The following is a 21,242-nucleotide window of genomic DNA, read 5'->3' as shown; positions in this document are numbered from 1 at the left end:
TGGGAAGATGCCGCACATTAAACCGCAGCTCATTAGATGTGTTTGGACCGCCTGCAGGAAGACTGTTGTATTTAATGTCATTGTGTCACATGTTCTAATTATTCACAGCAGACAGAGGTGTGAAACAACACTTAAAGCAATACTATACATATTTCAGATCCATTATAACAAATGTTTTAAAACCAGCAGTATCTCTGTAAAGATGTCATCACACTGTATTCAAACCCCTGACACCATAGACTCCAATTCCTTGTTTGGCTCAAAGCACTGGTTGTGCAATTTAAAAGGCATTTCATTTTTATTCATTCATTCATTTACTTGGTAAGGTGAAAATAAGCTACAACACTGAAGACTGTCTATGTACAATTAAAAGATAAGTGTAAGTAAAATACAAATAACTAATAGCAAATCAAAATGACAGAACACTACAAAGGTTTGAAAGTAAAATGAACATTTGGTTGAACTAAAAAGTAGATGTTAAAGATAATCCACCAAAAGTAAAGTACTCCAATCATCAGTTCGGCAGTGAACAGCTGGATCAGATGCCTCACAGCTGAAGAGCAACTAGATTTACGAAATAAAAAGAGGCTGGAGCTCACTGATCAATAGTTCAGCTTTAACTGTGCAGACAGACATGGTTTTGACCCTGTTTGTGTCTTCCTCAGACGTTTGTGTCTTCCACTGTTGATGTGAGGAAGAAACATTAGTTTGTTTGCACAATTAAAAGCTGAAATACTAATCATCAAGATGTTTCCCTACACTGAATCAAGAATAAGATTTATCACCTTTTTTGAAAAGGCGACACCCGTTACTATTGCCACAGTGATGTTCAAAGAGCTCACATTTTACTCATTTACATTTTTATTATTTTAGATTGTCGGTTTGCTGGAGAAAGGTTTTCATTCTTCAGCTTTTTTTAAAAAAAGAGACCAAAAAAAGCCCTGCTGCAGCTAATTCAGTCATCTTCTGTGTGAAATGCTCTGTTCAGGCTCTCTGATTAGTAAACTGACTGCTCAGAAGCGACGCACTCAACTTACCAAAGCGGTCAGCAATGAGCCCGGTACGCCACAAGAGTCTTAATGAGCAAAATAAGTGAAGTTTTCCAAATCAAAAGCAATTAAAAAATTTTGAAGTAAAGAATATTTCTGCATGCAAACCAGAAGTGGAAATCACTCAGATTTAATGCAGTGTTATATGAGCTGTGATGATGCATCTGCTTAATGCTGAAAACAAGGTGCAATCACTGCTGAGAAAAAGAAGGTAGTGAGTATACATGACACCCTATAGTTCAGACGTCAGTGTGAGTAACTCTTTAAAAGGAACTCCACAGTTACCGGCTCTTTCTGGCTCAGCGGTGAGCAGTTTGATAGATCTCCTGTGGCTATTGGCTGCACAAGTTTGTCAGAGAGCAGTGAGCACACTGTGCAGCTGCCAAGCTACACGATCTACATGCACTTTGCCCTGTGAAGATAAAAAACAAAACAGAAAAAAAAATGTTGCCCAATGCAAGCCTTTGGCATGAATGTGTTTCAGAGTTCAGCAGCTCCATCAGTGTTTCTGGTCTAAGGCAGATGTTCAGGCTTTGAGTTGTGCCAAAATAGCCACTCTAGCCTGGCATGACGCAAATGTATTTCTGTGTGATGCAGACAAGTAACTAAAGAAAAGCCTGCTCATCTCATGAGTCCTTTCAGGCAGGTTTTCTGTATCTTTTGCAGGAGAGAACAACTCCCAGTTAGTGTCAAAGTTTATAATGAACAGAACATTAGATTGGATTCATTTTTGTTTTATTCTGTCCACTCATTCATTCTTTTTCTGATGCTTATCTGTGATCAGGTAGCAGAGGCAACAGGTCAAAGAGGGAAACTCAAACTTCCCTCTCCCAAACAACACCCTCCAGCTCTTCCTGGGATGTCCCAAAGCATTCCCAGGCCAGAGAGGATGCATAACCTATCCGGCGAGTTCTGTGTCTGTCCTGGAGTCTGTGGTAAATGCCCAGAAAACCTTCAGAGGGAGGCATCCAGGAGGCACCCTAATCGAACACCCGACCCACCTCAGCTGACTGGTATCAATGAGGAAAATCAGCAGCTATACTTTGAACTCCCCCCTCAGATGATGGAGCTCCTGACCTGATCTTAAAGGCTGAACCCAACCGGAGGAAATTCATTTCCGTATGTATCTGGGATTTTATTCTGTTTTATGTTATATTTTATGAATGAACACAATTACACAGGGAATCATTATTACAGGCATAACTCATGCTGTATTTACACACACATACAGCATAGGCACATTTGTAGTGTGTTTAAAAATATTGTAAATTTATACGCAGATAAACACCTTCCTGATAATATTTAAACTGCTCCGTTTCAGGGTTTGACATAAAGATGCTGACAGCCAATCCTCTTAGCCAATGTTTGCCCAACCAGACCTGAATCTGGGATATTTGGAGGCTGGATCAACAATTTGATCCTCAAGCCAGGCTTGTAGTTTAAAAAAGGTTGACTTGGACAATTTGAGTGAAACTACCAATGCCAAGACCTCAGGGCTTTCCACCAAAACAATGCATTGATGATGATGATAAATGTTGATCATTTCATGTATCAGTAGTTTTAATGTTGTGAGTGATCAGCATGTACTGTTTAAAACTACTACATGCACTGATTTACATACAGCTTCATACCCTCAAGCACATCCTTTGTGTCTCTCAAACACAAAAACAGGCTCGAGAAAATGAGCTAATGACACACCGGGTCATTAAATGAGGGGTTCTCTTCCCTTCTTCTGCTCTCTTCTTGTAATAGTAACATCATGTATATTGTATGAGTGATAAAAGCAGAGGAGAGTAACAATGGCCCGACTGGAGTGTGTGAGAGAGGCAGAGAGCACAGAGTCAAACAGACAGCAAATGGTTTTCCTTTAATAAACCACCGGACCTCTCGGATGATTCGTTTTAACACGCAAACAGACAGGCATGACTAAGACTAGCCTGAGGATAAACACAACAAAACAGAGATTAAAAAAACTGTGGAGAGGAAAGGAAAGAGTGGACAAGCCATCAGTTACTCATAGCTGTAATTTCTTATTATTACATCATATATTTCTCATGTCCAGGGAGCTGTCTGGTTCTGGATTTTACCTCGCTATCTTTTCTACTCAAATGTGATCATGTTTTTATTCTAAGCATACGCATTGACACAGGTATCTGAATCTTCTAAATTCATATGCAATATTTTTTCTTAAATTTTCAAACATTTTCTACTTTGTTTCTTTTTTTTCCAGCAGTTATCACTTATTAAAGAAAAGAAAACATTAAAGCTTTGTCACGTCTGTTGTGAACAAAGACCACAGCATGTTTTGCACATGAATTATCTATCTGTAAATGATTACGGACATTTAAAGAACATATTTTCTTTTAATCTGAGTCGGTTTTAACGTCTGTCATGTTTTATAAATGAGTGTGGGTGTGGCAAGTTGTTTATTTGCATGACTGGTTCCACAAACAATCAGCTCCACACAAGAGGGATTGGGTGTTTTATAGAAGTTGTTTCCCCTTCCAAACAGCCTACATAACATTCACAACATAACCAAAAAAAAATCAAAAGACATGAGTCTAGTGTTTTTGCCATATGGTCAACAAGACTGCATGGTTTTGCCCAGGTTTTTGTCAAGGAAATGAAATGTGAGGCACTAAACGCAGGCAAAGAGGACTCAGGTTCAACAAGACAATGCAAAATGTCAAAATGTACGATGCGCAAGAGCAAACGGAAGGATCTGACCTCTGACTGAGCAAATCTAAGGAGCATATATAACGGGAAGGTGATGGGGAGTGGAAACAGGTGTGTTGATAAAGGATGAAAAACAGGTGAGTGAGGAGCTGGAAGAAGCAGGGACAACTGAGGGTATCAGCAGGCAGTCAATATTGCAAGAATGACAATAATCTAATAATAATTTTGTAAGAATACAAAACAAAAATAAAATCAAAACAACAAAAGAACAAGACAAAAACCCCAAATTATGACAATTTCTGATTTTTTTTTTCCTTCACAGGCTAGATTAAAGAACCCCTTGAGTGAGATTCAGAAACCATACATTTTATCCCTTATATCTATATCTATATGTACCCCTTATAATCTACATATGTTGGGCTATAAGAGAGCTGTAAGTCTTCTAAGTCTTCTTTCATTGGTTATAACCATACTGCAAAACTACAATTTGTCTCATATTTGAACTCTATCTTTTGTCCCTACCTGTTGACATGCTGCTCAATTTTCCTTCAAATTAGGTTTCTTAAGTTAATTTACTATTTTATTAGCTTTGTAAATTGGCTTGAAACTGATTGATGGTGTACCCCTGTTATTGTGAACAACTCTGGGTTTAGTATCAAGGACACATTGACCGTTGGACAAACAGTTTTTCTATTTGAGCCACAGCTTCTCCTCTTTAAAGCTGATCAGACTTGTTACAAATCTGACTCGGGTGATCTGAGTGCCAGTGGTCAGTTCTGACACCTCCGTTCTTCCTTGGTGGTAAATTGGATACCCCAAAATGTTTTGTAATCTGACGACAATTAAACACAACGTATGCAGATACACACACGGCCAAGTCTAACAGTGGGCTGTCAGTGAGCAACAAACAAAACTCCAGCAGGTCTGCTGATGTTTCAGGAATAATCACATTTTATTCAGACATCTGAACTATATAACATTAACAGGGTTCAGAGCCATTGAAGTTACACTTTTGAGTTATCTCTTAATTACCTTGCAGACACAATATAAGAGAAATAAAGGTACATATATTGATTAGTGACTTCACAGAGCTCAGTGTCGAAATAAAGAATGAAGATTTTAATCTCTAAAAATCCACAACGTGCTGACAACCGTTATATGTTCTCCACACAGCCACACTGTGAATAATAATGGGACATAACGCTGCTCATATTGGTGTCTTCTGATTGACACAGCACATTATACAGCGACCACCGTGGGTCTAAAAACAATCAGAAGAGAAACTCACACAGCATCCTGTAATCCACTCTGATTAATAAAATCCTTTCAAAATGGTCATTAATAAGAGTTAATTAAGGCTTTTAGCCAAAAAAGAAATCTTCTAATATTCCCAAGGATCGCTGTTTAGTTATCTTTATTCAGGCGGCAGCTGAGCTGACTTTTTTGTTTGTTTGTTCTTTTGTCCCCTGACTTTTATTCTGCTGCTTGCGTGGGATCATATCAGAGGTCCTTCAGCTTGGCTCAGGACAGATTAAGTTCAGACTACCAGATAATAGGGATCCACGCCACCTCCAAAGCTGGTCTGAGAGAAAAGGTTTTCATTGTGCAATGAGGCTGTTCATACCTGAATTTAGCATGCAATGCCAGTTTTTAATGGCAGGTCTGAACAACTTTCTTTGTTACAGGTTTGTTTTCTGCTGAACAAGAAGCAACTCTGCAAAACAGTCCACATGTTGGGTAATAACAGCATCACTGTTGGCCTTCATTTTTTTTCCCAAATATTTTTTTAATGGAGTTAAACCCTGGAATAAAAGAGATTTTGCATCTTTGCATTATTCCCCACAATATTGAGCCTCTCAGCTACGCAGATGTATGTATTCTTTATTCTTCTGCGGCAGACAATAAAAGGTTAATTTCCGCTCATTCTCTGGCTTGCTCTGTAGCTGGCAGAGCTGCGATGCTGCCTGCAGGCTGATGGTTTTCAGGTTGATGATTATCAATGATAGAGAGTGATAACTGCGCCCGACAAAGTAAAAATGTGCATTTTGATTAGAAGCTGTAGGCTACATGGCAGTTCAAAAACATTCATTTCTATGGAAAACAATTAGCTTCGTTCAGCAACTTTCCTTTTCTCCTTCTTGCTCTCATTCTCTGTGTGTGTGTGTGTGTGTGTGTGTGTGTGTGTGTGTGTGTGTGTATGGATTTGTTTTATAAATAAATTTTACCACCATGAACTAAAATAAGAGTATTACAGTCTGTGTGCAGCACTACACCCATGGAGAGAGAGCAGAGGGTTTCTGACCTTGCACAAGGTGCTGTCTATTTCTTGTTTTGAACTAGACTTTTAATATTTGATTATCTCAAGAGCATTTGCTCAGAAATTCAACTCCAAGTTCTTGTTGTAAACATTTTAAAAAGTTATGCTTCAAATTAGGCTACGGATTTCAAATTAAAAGCAGCACTTTGCTTATAGTTATTGTTAAAAGTAATAAAGATTAAATTTGATGCATCGGGGGTAGGTTCAAGAGCTTTGGTTTTACTAATAAATTATAGTTATTTCAAAGGGAGAAAAAACTTAATTGCTTGTATGTTACTATAAATTCCTGCTTATATATAGACTTACTTGTTTTTATTTGTAATTTGTGGAGATGCTGTCAATCTCTAACTCTCAACTAGCGTCCTATCAGCTCAACAATCGAATCATTTCCTGTGGCAGGACACTCAGTTACAATTTTGTGGTGATCATTTATCCGACTGAGTATTCCATTATCTTAACAGAACAGTGTGTGTGTGTGTGTGTGTGTGTGTGTGTGTGTTTAGGAAATGAACCACTTCTGAGTTTTGCTGTCGAGGTAAATTACACAACATATTCTCTGTTCTCCGGAGACACAGGCAATACTGTCACAAAAGCCAACCCAGCTTATTGCAGCAATAGCTTTATTGATCTACGCACACACACACGCACACACACACACACCCTCACACACACACACACATGTGCTTGGTCGGGCCTTCAGAGACACAACACCTGCATGCAACCAAGTTACACTCAGAGGCTCAGAGGAACACAAAGTTGTGAAAATGCAGATGTAAAGATAGTTTGTGCTCTCTCTCTCTCTCTTCTTCTCACACACACATACACACACACACCTTGGATCATTAAGGACTTAGGTGTGTCCTGTAAGCAGTTTAGTTCCCTGGTGGACTGGTAATATAGTGCTGTGTTTGTGTGTCTGTGTGTGTCGTTGTGTCAGCTGTTTTGTTGCCTGTTAAGCCACAGTAACAGTTTTTTAGTCGACTTGGGAACAGTTTGTTAGCCAGCTCAGGGACGAGGATGTGCTGAAAAATCACTCCGCACAAAACAGACTAAAGGGAGACTTCAGGTGGACATCAAGTTTTTTTGTTTATTAAGTGTCGCTTTTGCCGTTTTCTACTCTGTTCTGTTCTAAAGGAATGGCAGAAAAACGTTATTGTTAAATTTACATTTGACTTTATTCACATTTGTTCCCATTTTGTATGCAAGTTAAAAAGACACTACTAGTAAATTACATCAATCTTGACCGGGTCTTTTTAGGTTTTTTATTAATTTATCACAATTATCTTCTCAACTCTTTGTGATACAGCATCACAAATACTGGAATATTTTATCTAATATGTGGAAAATCAGTGAAATGTTCAAAGTTATTGTACTCTGTTAGCTACTTTTTTCAGCATTTCTATCTTAGTTATGTTTTTTTTTTTGCAGTCATTTCCTAAAAACTTGTCAATAACTTTTGAAATTTTAACACGTGAACATTTATAGTGATAACTGGCTACATGTTTTTGTTTATTTTAAAGATTTTCTTGTTTTTAGATGTAAATTGTTGCAGTACTTTCTAATGGTTTGTAATCTATCTGCAAAGTCAAAATCATTGGAATAAATTTAAATATAAAATAAGAGTTTCATATTGTAAAACTTGTAAATGTCTGCTGCAGCATTTTGTGAGACGGTCTTAAAAGAGTGAAGTTTAATTTATAATTCTTGAAGTACTTTTTTGTTTTTCTGCTAACTGCATGTTTTTTCTTGTTGTATTGAGGTTTTTTTGTTAAAGATTATTAAAAACTAGGGGAGCTGCTGAGTTAAAAAAAAAAAAAGAAAATTCACATTTAAGTTAATTTGTCCACTTTGCATGTAAATGTAAGAAAGAAACAATTAAAGCAGATGATTTAGAGAAGATGCTAAAACATCATGACATACATTGTGGATGACAGAGCCTCCACATATTTACATATAGGCTTCATATGGTGGCTGTTTCTTCCAAATCAAGGAGAAAGGTGAAAAAAGATGTTTGGAAACAATTTGGACATAAAGTCTTGTAAGAGGGTGAGTGGATTTCTTAAGGGAGGGATGGAGAGAAGCAGGAAGCTGCTGCATCCCCTCGAGACCTCCATCCCTCTCGTCCACACACACCTGTAAGCACACACCTGCACACACACTGCTGATTCTGCACATAGCACACACACAGACACACACCTCATCTCTTTTTTGTTGCAAAAGCCGTGACTCATATCAGAAGAGATCAGGTTATTTAAAATGTCTTTTGTTGTTTTATTTCCCTTCCCATCATTGTTGGTTAAATTAGCTCTCCGGTGGACTCTGTTACATCTTGAAAGGCAACACGATGCTGAAATAATGAAAAATACCTGCATGTTTTTGAATACATTTCATTACGGTGATACTGATCTGCTCGGAGGAAAGAGCTTCTGCTGCTGTTTCCTTTTCGGAGGCTGCAACAGCGTTTTTGATTTATGATGATTCATCAGGATTTCTGAGAAAAAATAACCGGGTTCCTTCTGTGTTTAAGCTGCATGTATTTAAAGCTGAGCAAATATGAACGTTAGTCATGTACGTACGTAGCTGCCTTGTTTCAGTCATTTCTAATACTAAAAATCCCACATTTTTCTTCATAGAGAGCAGTGAGTTGGCCTTTAGATTTATCTACATGTCTGCATGTTTTAGCTTTACTGAAACCAAAAGAAAAAACACAAGAAGCCAACAAAGAACGGTGGTGTGTGCAGTGTTGCAACATTATACGTAATAAAAAACAGAAAATATTCATTTTAAAAGTTGAAACTGTTCCAGTGTTAAGATTTTTTTATGCTTTGATGAACAACGTTGAGCTGTAAATCTGAAAATTTACCTGTTTTTTTTATTACCCACTTTCAAACGACAGGGTAATAATGCTGTTGCCTGTGTGTGTGTCTGTAGTGTTAGCAAAATATCTTGTGAACCACTGGACGGATTTTAATGAAACTCTCAGGAAATTATTGTGTGCTGTACCTGTGCAACTGATTATTTTTTGGAATCAACCCCATTCAAGATGGCTGCCACAGCTAGACAACTTAGCAAACACAAAAATAGCTACAACTTTATCAGTTTTACAGGTGCTGAGTTAAAATTTGGCGTGCTGAAAGCTAAGAGTAATTCCCAACACATATGCTGAGCATTAACTGATTGTGTGAGATCTGTTTTTACAATTTTGCCAAATAAATATTACAGTCGACTGTGCCTGTCTGTTAGTAAAATATCTCATGAGCCACCAGATGGATTTTATTGAAACTTTCTGAAAGTAAACACCGGTTGTCCATCTACAACTCATTAACTTTTGGAGTCAGTACAATTCAAGATAGCCGCCACCGCAGATCAGCATTAGTCAACACAAAACTGGCTATAAATCAGCCAGCTGTAGAGATATTAAGGTAAGACTTGGTGTGGTAGTAGTTGAGCATCATCCCCAACATATACTCTTATTTACAGTATATAGCAGTAGTTTTCAGCTAGTCTGATGTGTTTAAGAAGAAAACTAAACCTGAAGATGGCTAAAATATTGCTGGAAACAAACATGCTGCTGGTTTTCTTTTAGCGAGTCCTATCGCTGCAAATGTGTCAGAACAAAAAATTATAATAAAGCAACATTTTTCCTCTCAACCAGCTTAACCCAGACAAATAAAGGTTAATGAAAAACAAGCCCTCAAAAGTGAATGTGTAATTTCTGCAGCCACCTTTCCTGTGAGTGTGTTTCTTTGCAAACCATGTTAATGCACCCACACAGCCACAGGTAAACCCCTGAAGTAACTGCATAATTATGCAAAAGAAACCGACTGCACACTCTCCTGAAAGCGAACAAGTGATTCTTCAAAACGAATCAACAGTTGTGGAGAGTTCTCAGTTAAATGAAAGGAAATATGAATATGGATCAGAGTGCAGCCTTTTCTGCCCTATCAGCTTTTCTTTTTATTTTAAAGAGCCGCTGCAGCACCACAGACCTACTTTCCCTCTTCATGCCCTGATGCATTTTGCATTTTGAGTATGCCTTTTCAACATATGTAAGAAAAAAAAATGCTGTGAGCAGAAAAAACAGATTCCTAGAGAGCACACATTTGTGTTGCTGACTATTCGTCTTGACTGTCCACCTTCCAGACTGAAAAAGACACACTGGAGAAAAGCAAAGATCCAAATCAAATAAAAATAAAGTCAGAAAATATTCAAAGGAACACCTGAATACATTTCTGCTCACGTCATGTTGTTCAGAAAGTATAAATACTTTGGTTCACTAGTTTTCAGGGTTTGCAGTGTTATGTGTTATTATGAGACAAGTTAATTCATCATAACTGAATACTGAGTAGTTTTCCCATTTATAGTTTCTTCCATATGTTTTTTTTCAATCAGACTTTTACTGCATAGCCTGATTTGTACTAATTTAAACATTCATATATCAAAACATTCAGCTGCACTGGGAATAGTGTGATGTGACTTTTATAACTTTTATACATTATTTAAACTAAAGTTTCCACAAAAATACACTGAGATCGCTTCAATTCCTTCAGAAACATTGTTCCTTTTGAAATCTGAAGCATACTTGTTTTATTTGGTTTTCTTATGCTACTTTTAGCTTTTAGCTAGCTACTGTTTTGGTAATTTTAGCTATTTTCTCCAGTTTATCTTTACGCCTATTATCTATTTATGTTGCTTTGATTTGTTTTAGACTTTTAGACAAAATCTTACATGATGCCAGATGAATATTTTTTTGTTTTGTTTTAGTTTTTTTGTTGATTTGCTTCTATAGCAATACAACAATTTAATGTCTGTTTATTTTTGAAAGGCTTTTAATTACCTTTGTGTTGCAGTTTAAATTCATGCTGCAACTACTAAATGGATTGTTTCCAAACTGAAGTCATTCAAACATGTATCTGCAACAGGTAAGATAATAATTCTTCATAACCTTTTTTCAGAACCCCACTTTAAATGATTTGAGAGAGCTGAAATATTCTTTTGAAAATAATAAAAATCCTGTGTTCAGACATTGCCTTTCTCCACCTGTGCTGAGTCAATCCAGGCCTGTAGTAACACAAAATAACACAAATAACATACATATATTGAGTGTTAAGTCCCCAAAATGGAGGCACTGAGACAAACTATTAAAATAATACCTGAGACTTTATTGAAGGAAAAGCTGACAGCAAAACAATGACCAAAAACATACCAGAAATATCATACAGGAAGCAGGAAGCAAAGTGAGAACAGAAAGCTATAGGATCTGACAACAAGCTGGAGAATCTGAGGAGTTCAGATCCAGGGAGGATGACAGACAGGTGTGCTGATGAGCAGATGAAGTGGAGGTGAGGAGAGCTTAATTTGTGGCTACAAGCCCACAGGCGATGGCCTTTTGTGTCTCATTTCAAGTGTTCGTCGCAGAATGTCCCGTTTCGGCTTCTTTTGTTCTAAACTGTCGCCGATGAGTGATCCAAAGTGACTTCAGACTCTTCCCATAAATGGGTCAACGTGTTTGACAAAGGCTCTGTTCTGTTCTGACTTTGCAGCGAAGAAACAGTCGAGTCGGGCTGCAGGCTGTTCTCCACACGAAGGTCAGAGGTCACGGGAGTTTTTTAGATCTGGAAGTGGGTGACAGGCAGAAGGGCTCGGACCGAAGTGGGAACATTTGTCAAGATATTCGCATCACTGCCACAAGGAAGAACAAAAACTGTGAAGTCTTACATTTAGCAAGGAATAATTATATTAAAATTAAAAGAACACGGCAGTTCGGCGTGATGATAACAGTCAGCTGGAGATAATTTATGAACCTGTGGCATGTTTTAATGGCAGCTAGATTCATGTAGTCGATTAAACAATAGAGGTTTTATCAGCTGAATAAATTGTAACTGACAAGCAAATGTAGTTTTTCTTTCTTTGCGTGCATATATCAAGCTATTTTAGAGGCAATTTAGATCCTAATAGAGTTCCTTTTTTTTGCCCACACACAGTAATTTGCACTGGCAGCATACATCTTCATTAGAGTCCAGTCATATCTCTGTTCTTCTCACGCTCTAAGCCCCCTTTTTTCTATTTTTCCCTCATGAATGTTAAAATCTCTGAGTATTAACACTCTTATTTAGAGTCATTATGTCATATTTATAACTTGGAGACACTCAGAGGATTGTTTAGTGAGAATTACAGTTAATCTTGCATATAGTTGATTAATTTCACACAGGAAATGCACAAAAGATGAAGATAAGGGAGGGGGGGAGAATGACAAATATGACTCTATTTCAGTTTTATGACATAAAGTGGAATTTATGGCTACAATTTTTCCTGACTGATGTTGCGTTTGAAGGCAGATAGCTCCGGCACAAAACAGGAGATTATGTCCATAGATATGATTTTTCAAGTAATTTTCTCAGATGGAAAAAAAACCTGAATGGAGAGGGCTAATATGCTGATGGTGAGAAATAAACTTCTTAAATAAAAAAAAAAAATTGGCTCTGTATGTCCTGAAAGTACCTTTTTCCATGTCTGTTATTTTTTTTTTTAGCTTTTACATGGATAGCATTTGTTGGTTTTAACGCTTAAGATTTCTCTGAATAATTTAGGCTCTATACTTGTACCAGCCCGAGGCCAAAAAAGTACAAATAAGCTCAATTAAAACAGCTAGATATAGTACTAAATGTGCAGCCGGTTTTGCTGAGTTGGAACACAAAAAAGCAGCCAGAATTTCCTTCACAGTGACAACTGGAGGAGGACAGCTGGGGGGTTGGCAGTGCAGACCCAAGAAGACCCAAGAATGCAAGAAATAATTAGGGAGATGGCACTGACAGGTGTCCACTTAGACACTTGGCTGACAGCAGTGCCCCTGCAGGCACGTCAGTTTCTGAAGCCCCCGACACAGACAGTTACCCTCACATCAGGTACATCCAGGACTCAAACCCCACCAGCCACGCTGCACAGACACACCAGTTGCTGAGGGGACATTCAAGCCCTGATACTGGAGACAAAATTAACCATTTATGTGCTTTTTTTATATATAACTGGGATCATTATTTGTTGGCGTACCGTACCAGTAACAGACAACACTTTATCGTGTTTTTAAAAACTATCGTCGTTGTTTCACCCCCTGAGAATTGTCCCAACATTACAATTATTCTAAGACATTGGTTTTCTGAATTTGAATCATTACATGACAGCTGCGTGAAAGCTGATTTCGTACATGTTTTGCAACCTAAAAACTTCTGCATACTTTGTGCTATTTTAGCCATTCATATGTCAAAACAAACCACTTACACTAGGGAATGAATGCTATGACTTTTGTTTTGTGTAGCTTTTACACTTTTCAGAATATTTACCTTTATAGAAACACATTAACATTTCCGTTCCTTCAAAAATATTGCTCTCCTTGAAATCTACTTCAGCACTGTTGCTCAGTTTTCACCCTCCCAGCCTATTACCAACCATAAAACAACTATTGTGCTGATTTTAGGGAAAATCAGCAGTTTTTATAGGATTTTCTGACAAATGCTGCACAGGCTTGTGTTAAAAGTACAATTATTTTGGCCTAAAATGAGCAAAATAATTGTTTCATGCGTGAGAATATCTATGCAGCTACGTGCACTAATGTTATGCTAAATGCATGTAGCTGTACATACTGTACTGTGGTACAAACAGTCTGGATTATGTCCCTGCACAAGAGCTATATGATATTACAACAGTGAAATTTAAAAGATGCAAATTTAGATTTTTAAAGGTAAACGTAAAACGGAATTTTAATCTCATTGGTCGTTTCCATTCTAGAAACATAATGTCATAACGTGCGAGTGTTCTCCCAGTTTGACACTCACTCAGCTGACCTGACTGGAAGCCACGTTCAACAGGAGACAAATCTGAGAAAATCTCTCAAATTGTTAAAATTCATGATGAGCGGACAAGGCCAGCCTTCAAGCAAGCTGAGCTCGGTGTTTAACGAACTCCGCTTGGAGGGAAAATTTACCGATGCAGTCCTCAAAGTGGAGGAAGTTGAGTTCCCAGTCCACAAGGTTATTCTCTGCAACTGTACACCTTACTTCCGGTGAGTTGATCTTAAGGTATTAAGGGTGAAACTGCTTAAGTTATTTTAATTTAGTGAGCAGAAATACCATCTTTTGTGTTATTTAAAGATTTGAGTCTAAGAATTGATAGTTTCAGCATTTAAAGTTAAAAGTAATGTTGAAGCTTTTTTTAAACAAGTTTGTCTCATAAATACATTGAATGAACATAAAACAAGGGTTTGAGTGATTTCAAAGCAACAGAGTGGGTTTTATGTTTGTCTCCAGATCTCAGAAACTTTAGATTGAAAATTAATGTCATTTAAAGTAACTTTTGAGACAATTATTTGGACTCACGATGTCTCAATCAGCAACACACTGCATACTGTTTATTAAGAGAATAAGATACTAATATTAGCATTTGCTGCAACAACAGCAATAAACTCATCTGTATAATTTTGTCTAATTGGATACAGGCCAGATAAGCAGCCAAGGTTTTCACAGTGCATAAACTGACAAATGTTTAATTCACCTGTCTGTGATTTCACATTGATGGTTTTGCTGTTGTAACTCAATGGACTGAAAAAATTAAGCAGCCACTGAACTTTATTAAATCATGTAAAGAGATGTCAGAAAACCTAAAATTCAAAGAGAAAAATGGTCAGCTAAAGTGCAAAAATATGTTTTAGGCTGCAGGTTAAATTGTTATCCTGTGAATGCTGATTCAGCGTTCACACTCTCAATTTCTTGTTTTTATATTTCTCCTTATGTTGTACCCAACTTTAGTTTTTTGGCTACCATTTTACTCATTTTAGCTTTTAGCTATTGTTCTGCTCCTTGTATTTGGCTCCTTTTAGTTTTTGTTCTCCCTGCTTTAGTTTTAACAACTTCTTCAGCAAACTTCATCCAGCACTCAGCGTTCACACTGATTTTTCTCATTGCATCTGTTTACATTTCATTTCTTTTAAAATCTCAATCCAGTGTTGTGTCTTTTTCAGAGCTTTCTTCACACGGTGGGCAAACCTAGAAAAAACGGTTTTCCGCATATCTGGGTTGTCTCCCGACACCATGCGGCTGATCCTGGACTACGTGTACGCTGGTTCTCTGTCCGTCACGGAGAACAACGTGCAGGAGCTTCTGATAGCAGCCGATCAGTTCAACATTCTGGAGGTCGTACACGTCTGCTGCAGCTTCCTCATCGAGATGCTGCGTCCGAACAATTGCATCGGCATCTGGAACTTCACCACTGTCTGTTTGCACGCTGAGCTGCGCTCCAAGGCCTTCAGCTTCATCCTGGAGCACTTTGAGGAGGTGGTTTCCTGTGATGAGTTCCTGCTGCTTTCTGTGGAGGAACTCACCGACATCATTGAGAAAGACAGCCTCATCGCGCAAAAAGAGAGCACTGTTTTTGAGGCTATTCTAAAATGGATTGCCCACTCTCCTAAAGAACGAGAAAGGCACTTCTTTGCTCTCTTGATTAAGGTATGATCACTGCTATGACTAAATTTAGTTTAATGTCATTCACACTCTCAGTTTGAAGTTGATGGCGTTATCCTGACTGTGCTGCATTTATCAAGTTAAAATTGGAAGGAGTGACTGCCTTTAAGGGAGTTTTGATGTCTGAAGTTCTGTTTTCCCCTTTTGGATTTATCTATACTCTCTGGTATCATAAAGAGATAAGTGAAGCAACTGGACCTAATCTATCAAAAACAGCAACACTAGTTTTACAGCATATTACTGCTTTTTTTCCTCTTGAAAGCAGATAAAAACCTTTTTTGGAAGAAATCTTAGTGTGGTCAAATAATCCCAGAGTTTAGCACAGCCCATAAACAATGAACAGAACAAAATCACTTGAGCATATCAAAAATGCACCAAAATACACAATAAATTTGGTTGGTGACAAGTTTTAGACTAGTGCCTGGACTAGATAACAGGCAATGCTCTTGAACTACTGAAATGTTGCAAATAAGAAAGCATAAACGTGGTCACATTTCTGATTGTTCTTATTTATTGGTGCCATGTCAACCCCAATTTGCAAAAAGTTTGGATGTTGTATAAAATGTAAATATTAAACCCATATTTTATTTACAGTAAAACATAGTAAACTTATCAAATGTTCAAATGAAAAAAATTGTACCATTTTTAGGAAAAAAATAAGATAATTTTGAATGGCTGAATCTCTCAGAAGTAAAGATGGGCAGAGGTTCAGCAGTCTATCTTTTAACAAGTCTGTTTACCAATTTCAGAATAATGCTTCTCAGTGGAACATTATGTTTTGTTTTTATTTACATTTTAAACAATGTCCCAACTTTTTTGGATCTGGGGTTGGATGAAGACTGCATTGCAATTGATGTATTTAGTCACCACGTTGTCTTTGAATGCTCATGTCTTTGGGTAAATTTTGTTTCCATCTAGAAGGTTTGGTCTCTAAAACCAACCACTGTCTCAACTTTACACACCTTTAGTTCAAGCACTAATATAACACACCACTTTAAAGAGAGAACTCAGATCATTTGACGTAAGTTTCTGTAAAAAGGTTATGAACATTCAGTATCTTACCTGTTGTAGATAGTTTTTATTGAACGTCCTCAGTTTGGAGAAAAAGAGTTTTATAGGATAAATCAGATATATAAGAGTACATGCTTCTGAGTGCTGAAGGATAGAATCTACCACACTACTCTTTTTTTCCAGTTTTTCGATAGAAACTTCTAAATTTATAAAACACTTCAATATCAAATTCAATTTTAAGGATGTGGTAGCATGAAGTGACACCTGAAATCATGACCACAACTCTGTGACTTGAATAGCAGCAACCTGCGGTGTTGACAGGCAGATCCATCTCTTGCAAGTCACTCCTGGTTCTAAAAAACTCCGATAGGAAAGACTAAATAACAATCTTGAGGATTCAAAATGATATCCTCAAACCTAGTGAGCAGCATTGCGGTGGCTGTATCTTTAAAATCCTCTCTGTCACTCAGGGGAAGCTCAGTGGAGTGACAGAGAGGAGCTCGGACAAATCTGTTTGCTAGCTGGGAGCAATGCTTATCTCCTTATAATGTCACAAGAGGCTGCAAGCCTGAATGTTTTCCTCAGAGACAAACTTTCTGACAAATAGATGGTCTTTCCTCACTTGTGGTTCTCTAGACATACTGGGGACAAGCATGTATGATTGCACAGAATAAATTATTGGATTTTATTAGGATTCAGACTTAAACATAATCAATTTTTGTCCTTGTTTTGCTTACATTGAGAGAAACAGTCTTTTTGGAAGACTTCAGTCTATAAATGGGAAAAATACTAAAACATGACTTAAACAGTTTGAATACTCTGCTGGTCATGAAGTTCTTTTTACAGATACTGTCTTGTTATCTCTGTGTAGGTCCGAATGGCCCTGCTGGATGTGGAGTACATCAGGAATACCGTGCTGACTAACGCACTGGTGCAGAAAAATAAGAAGTGCCTGTCTTTCATCGATGCTGCCACTAAAATCATACATCAGATGGACACATTTAGGGCGCCTTTATTCCACCACTCTAACCCCATCGCCCGCCCTCGCCTGCCTCGCGCCATCCTCCTGGCCATTGGCGGCTGGAGCGGTGGTGATCCAACCAATGGCATCGAAGCATATGATATCCGAGCTAACCGCTGGACCAATGTGACAACTGAGCTTGAGCGCCCTCGTGCCTACCATGGCGCCGCCTTCCTCAATGGTTACGTCTACTGCGTTGGCGGCTTTGACAGAGTGGAGCATTTTAACAGCGTCCGCAGATTCAACCCTGTCACTCACACCTGGCAGGAAGTGGCACCCATGTACTGTCGGCGCTGCTACGTGAGTGTGACTGTGCTGAATGGGTGCATCTATGCGATGGGAGGCTTTGATGGACACCTAAGACTCAACACAGCTGAATACTTTCGCCCCGAGATCAACCAGTGGAGTTTTATTGCACCGATGCACGAGCAAAGGAGCGATGCAAGCTGCACAGCCTTCCAGAACAAGGTGAAAATGAATGGAATAGATTTGTGGTTTTAGTTTTAACCCTCCTGTGGCCTTTGACCCGACGTTACAAGGGCTTCTCTTCCTCTCTTCATTTACAAGGGCTTAAAGGAGGGTTAAAAAGCAAAAAACACTTGAAGAGAGTTTAGATCTTCTGAGGTGGAGTTTTGTGGAAAGGTTATGAGCAACTCAGAGCTTACCTGTTGTAGACAACTGTCTGATTGACCTCAGTTTGGGAAAAAAGGATTGTAATTCTGACAACCTGATGGCTACTCTGGGTGGTGCCAAGACCACAGTTAATTATTGCCATCATAAATAAACTTCAATTTCAAAGGTTTCATAGCAGTTCAACACATTATACTATCAACAGTTTTGCATCCTATGCTTATTCCAGCAGAAATATATGTTGATGCCACTATTTCTCCTCTCCAATATTGATGGAATTCTATGTAAATAACCATTTAATACAAAACTTTAAAGGTTTTAAAACAGTGTTTGCATAAACTGTTATGAAACCTTTGAGATTTGAGCAGTTTTAATACACTTTGGTCTTGACCTTGCTTGGAGTAGCCATTAGTTCATCAGTCTGATCAGAATTAAACTCTTACTCTTTAAACTGTGGTTTGTCAAAGAACTATCTACAACAGGTAAGATATTAACTATTCATAAATCCACTTCAAAATATCTGTACAATTACTTTAAAGACTATTCTTTTGTCTTTAGGTTTACATTTGTGGTGGGTTTAATGGGCAGGAGTGCCTGCAGACAGCTGAGTATTACAGCCCAGAGACCGACCAGTGGACAACAATCACCTCCATGAACAGCCAGCGCAGTGGAATAGGAGTCATTGCGTATGCAGGCCATGTTTATGCAGTAAGTGCAGGAAACGCTGCTGACTCACAGGTTGCATGTTTAAATTACATTTATAATGCTTTCATAAGCAGGACTTTTAAGCTGATCAGACTTGCAGAGGGGTTAGGGCCTGCATCAAACCTGTGGTAAAAATCAGATCCATGTTCTGACCACAATTAGCTGATAATTTAATCAAATAGAGAGATAATGTCTGCAATTAGCAACTATTTAGCTCCCCAAAAAGACTTTGAGCTCTAAGAAAACTAATTATTTGGCTGTTCATACATTCAGGAGAGGGTTTTGCCGCAAAAGTCAACTGGTGCAACTTCTAAATGTTCACTCCATGAGAAAGGAGTTATTGTTTGAGAAGGAGGAATAAAATTTTTTTTCCTGTGTTTCTTTTTACCAGAATGTATAGTTTTGATTTTAGCCCAAACAAGTCCAAAACAGATCCAGAATCAAATTTAGTTTCAGTAAATTCATTCCAGTTATCATGCAATACATTTACATACAGTACATTATGAAAGGCCAGTTAATAAAAGTTTTTAGTCAAAGGATAGCTAATATATTTACCAGTGTTGGGAATATTTTGCAGCTGAGACCCAAGTCTGTCAGCTGACGTCTACAAAAACAGATTGCTTTTTTTGTGACATTTTCCAGACATTTTGCTTATGTTTTGTTGGTTGATTTTAGTTGATCTTTGTGGCTTTTGTTTTGTTTCACAGTTTCCTAATAAGTGTGATGATCCTCTTAGCATAATGGAAATATGTCTAAAAAAAAAAAGATAAATTTGAAAAAATATATAATGTTTGTCTTTAAAGATCAGTTTTTTCATAAGACTAAAGTTTAGTTTCAAATAGAAACAAACAAACTCAAGGCAAGGGAGAGCAAGCAGGATCAAAATCAAGTGTCACGTATGAAAGGAATAACCATTAACAGAAATATGAACTAATCCAGTAACTTATACTCAATGTAACACAAAGCAAAAGTAACTAAGGTGCACAAAGACAGGCTGATTTTTAAAAATAAAACAGAAAGTACAATAAACTAAGAGCCAGAACTTCAATTGAACATATAAAGTATAAAAAAAACAAACAGAGAAAACCACCTACATGCACATTTCAGAAAACCATAGGTAATAATGCAATAATTATTACAGCTTAATGCTCAGAGAGAGAAAAACAACCTTTTTTATCCAGCTGCACTTTAAGTCGTTACTGGTTTCTTTTAACAAGCTTTGTCATCTTTTTATAAGATACTGAGAAACTGTCCCAACACACATTTAAACGTTTGAGTGAGTCAACTTTTCTTTTTTCTTCGTTTTTTAGGTTGGTGGTTTTGATGGCAACAACCGTCAGCACTCCGTCGAGGCCTACGACCCCCTGACCGATAGCTGGGAGAACGTGGCCTCCATGATCACCCCCCGCAGTAACTTCGGCATCGAAGTGATCGAAGACCGGCTCTTTGTTGTCGGGGGCTTCAACGGTTTCACCACCACCTATAACGTCGAGTACTACAACGCTGCGACCAACGAGTGGTGTATGGCTCGTGATATGGAGATCTTCCGCAGCGCCGTGAGCTGCTGTGTGATATCCGGGCTCCCCAACATGGCGGAGTACGCAGTGACCTACAACTTCCTGCCACTGTCAGAGGAAGAGGAGATGGAGTCAAGCAGCTCCTCTTGAAGTCTCACGTGCCACCATCCAACAAATGGATGGCTGTAAAAAAATAAATAAATGAACTAATTGCATCAAATTATTGTTTAACTTAGCATTTTTCCACATATTTCTACAATTTTGTGTTTGAGGGGCCTTATGAGAGCAAACACAAGTTTAAATTATTTACTTTTGTTCATTTTTGAGAAACACTTTTGAGGAGAGTACACTAATAAAACTTTAAATATACTGAATTAATATTTACATCACATCAACTAACATTGTAGGACATTTGGGACCAAACAGAAATTAGCAGATTAATCTATTTCAAAACAATCTTCTTGATTAATTACCCAGGATTTAGGCTTTTTAATTTAAATGATACTTTTGCATATTAGAGACATTATAATCCATAACAAATAAGAAGAAGATTTTGGTATGTATCTACATTTGAACAACAGTAAGGCATTATTATTATATGACTGGTTGTCTTTGTATTTCTGTTTTCAGTGACCATGCAGACATTGATAGAGCGTACAACTGTGAACCAGAAAATAGTGAAAAAGTTCACTTGAGTACACAATGAAGATTGCAACTGAGTCAGAACCTTAGACAAAAAAAGAAAGTTTCTTTACAGTCTGTTATATCACATTCTGCCTGCTGCAACAAAGGCATAACTTTAAC

At 37.8% G+C, this 21,242-nt stretch overlaps 2 protein-coding genes across 3 annotated transcripts in view; both read left to right on the top strand.

Annotated features, from left to right (window-relative positions):
* zgc:63863 (uncharacterized protein LOC393372 homolog) overlaps positions 1–9,263 on the top strand; it is a 46,737-nt gene extending 37,474 nt beyond the window's left edge. Inside the window, exons 10-11 of one of the 2 annotated variants that reach the window (XR_003039496.2) lie at positions 1,834–2,168; positions 2,371–9,262. Coding sequence is in view for 1 of the 2 variants with exons in the window: in XM_017419836.3 (XP_017275325.1) it covers positions 1,834–1,946 (113 nt within the window). In the remaining variant the exon portion in view is untranslated. Of the gene's footprint in view, positions 1–1,833 lie in introns of both variants that reach the window. The other variant, XM_017419836.3, reaches the window with a different exon arrangement.
* A 91-nt stretch (positions 9,264–9,354) lies between these two features.
* Positions 9,355–20,658, top strand: LOC108239761 (kelch-like protein 10). Its single transcript, XM_017422678.3, has 5 exons — positions 9,355–14,101; positions 15,056–15,539; positions 17,437–18,054; positions 18,775–18,924; positions 20,232–20,658. Exons 1-5 carry the CDS (start codon positions 13,947–13,949, stop codon positions 20,586–20,588), a joined length of 1,764 nt encoding a protein of 587 aa, XP_017278167.2. The 5' UTR covers positions 9,355–13,946; the 3' UTR covers positions 20,589–20,658.
* Positions 20,659–21,242: the final 584 nt, after the last annotated feature.

This window comes from Kryptolebias marmoratus, linkage group LG5 (genome assembly GCF_001649575.2).
Source record: "Kryptolebias marmoratus isolate JLee-2015 linkage group LG5, ASM164957v2, whole genome shotgun sequence".
Taxonomy (NCBI): Eukaryota; Metazoa; Chordata; class Actinopteri; order Cyprinodontiformes; family Rivulidae; genus Kryptolebias; species Kryptolebias marmoratus.
The sequence above is the reverse complement of the archived record's forward strand: the minus strand, read 5'-3'. Positions and strand labels throughout refer to the sequence as shown.

Excerpts from the sequence above, each read along its gene's own strand:
- LOC108239761 (XM_017422678.3), top strand. The coding sequence starts at position 13,947 with ATGATGAGCGGACAAGGCCAGCCTTCAAGCAAGCTGAGCTCGGTGTTT. Across the intron at positions 18,055-18,774 it reads GCACAGCCTTCCAGAACAAG|GTTTACATTTGTGGTGGGTT; the intron begins GTGAAAATGAAT and ends TTTTGTCTTTAG. Across the intron at positions 18,925-20,231 it reads ATGCAGGCCATGTTTATGCA|GTTGGTGGTTTTGATGGCAA; the intron begins GTAAGTGCAGGA and ends TTCGTTTTTTAG.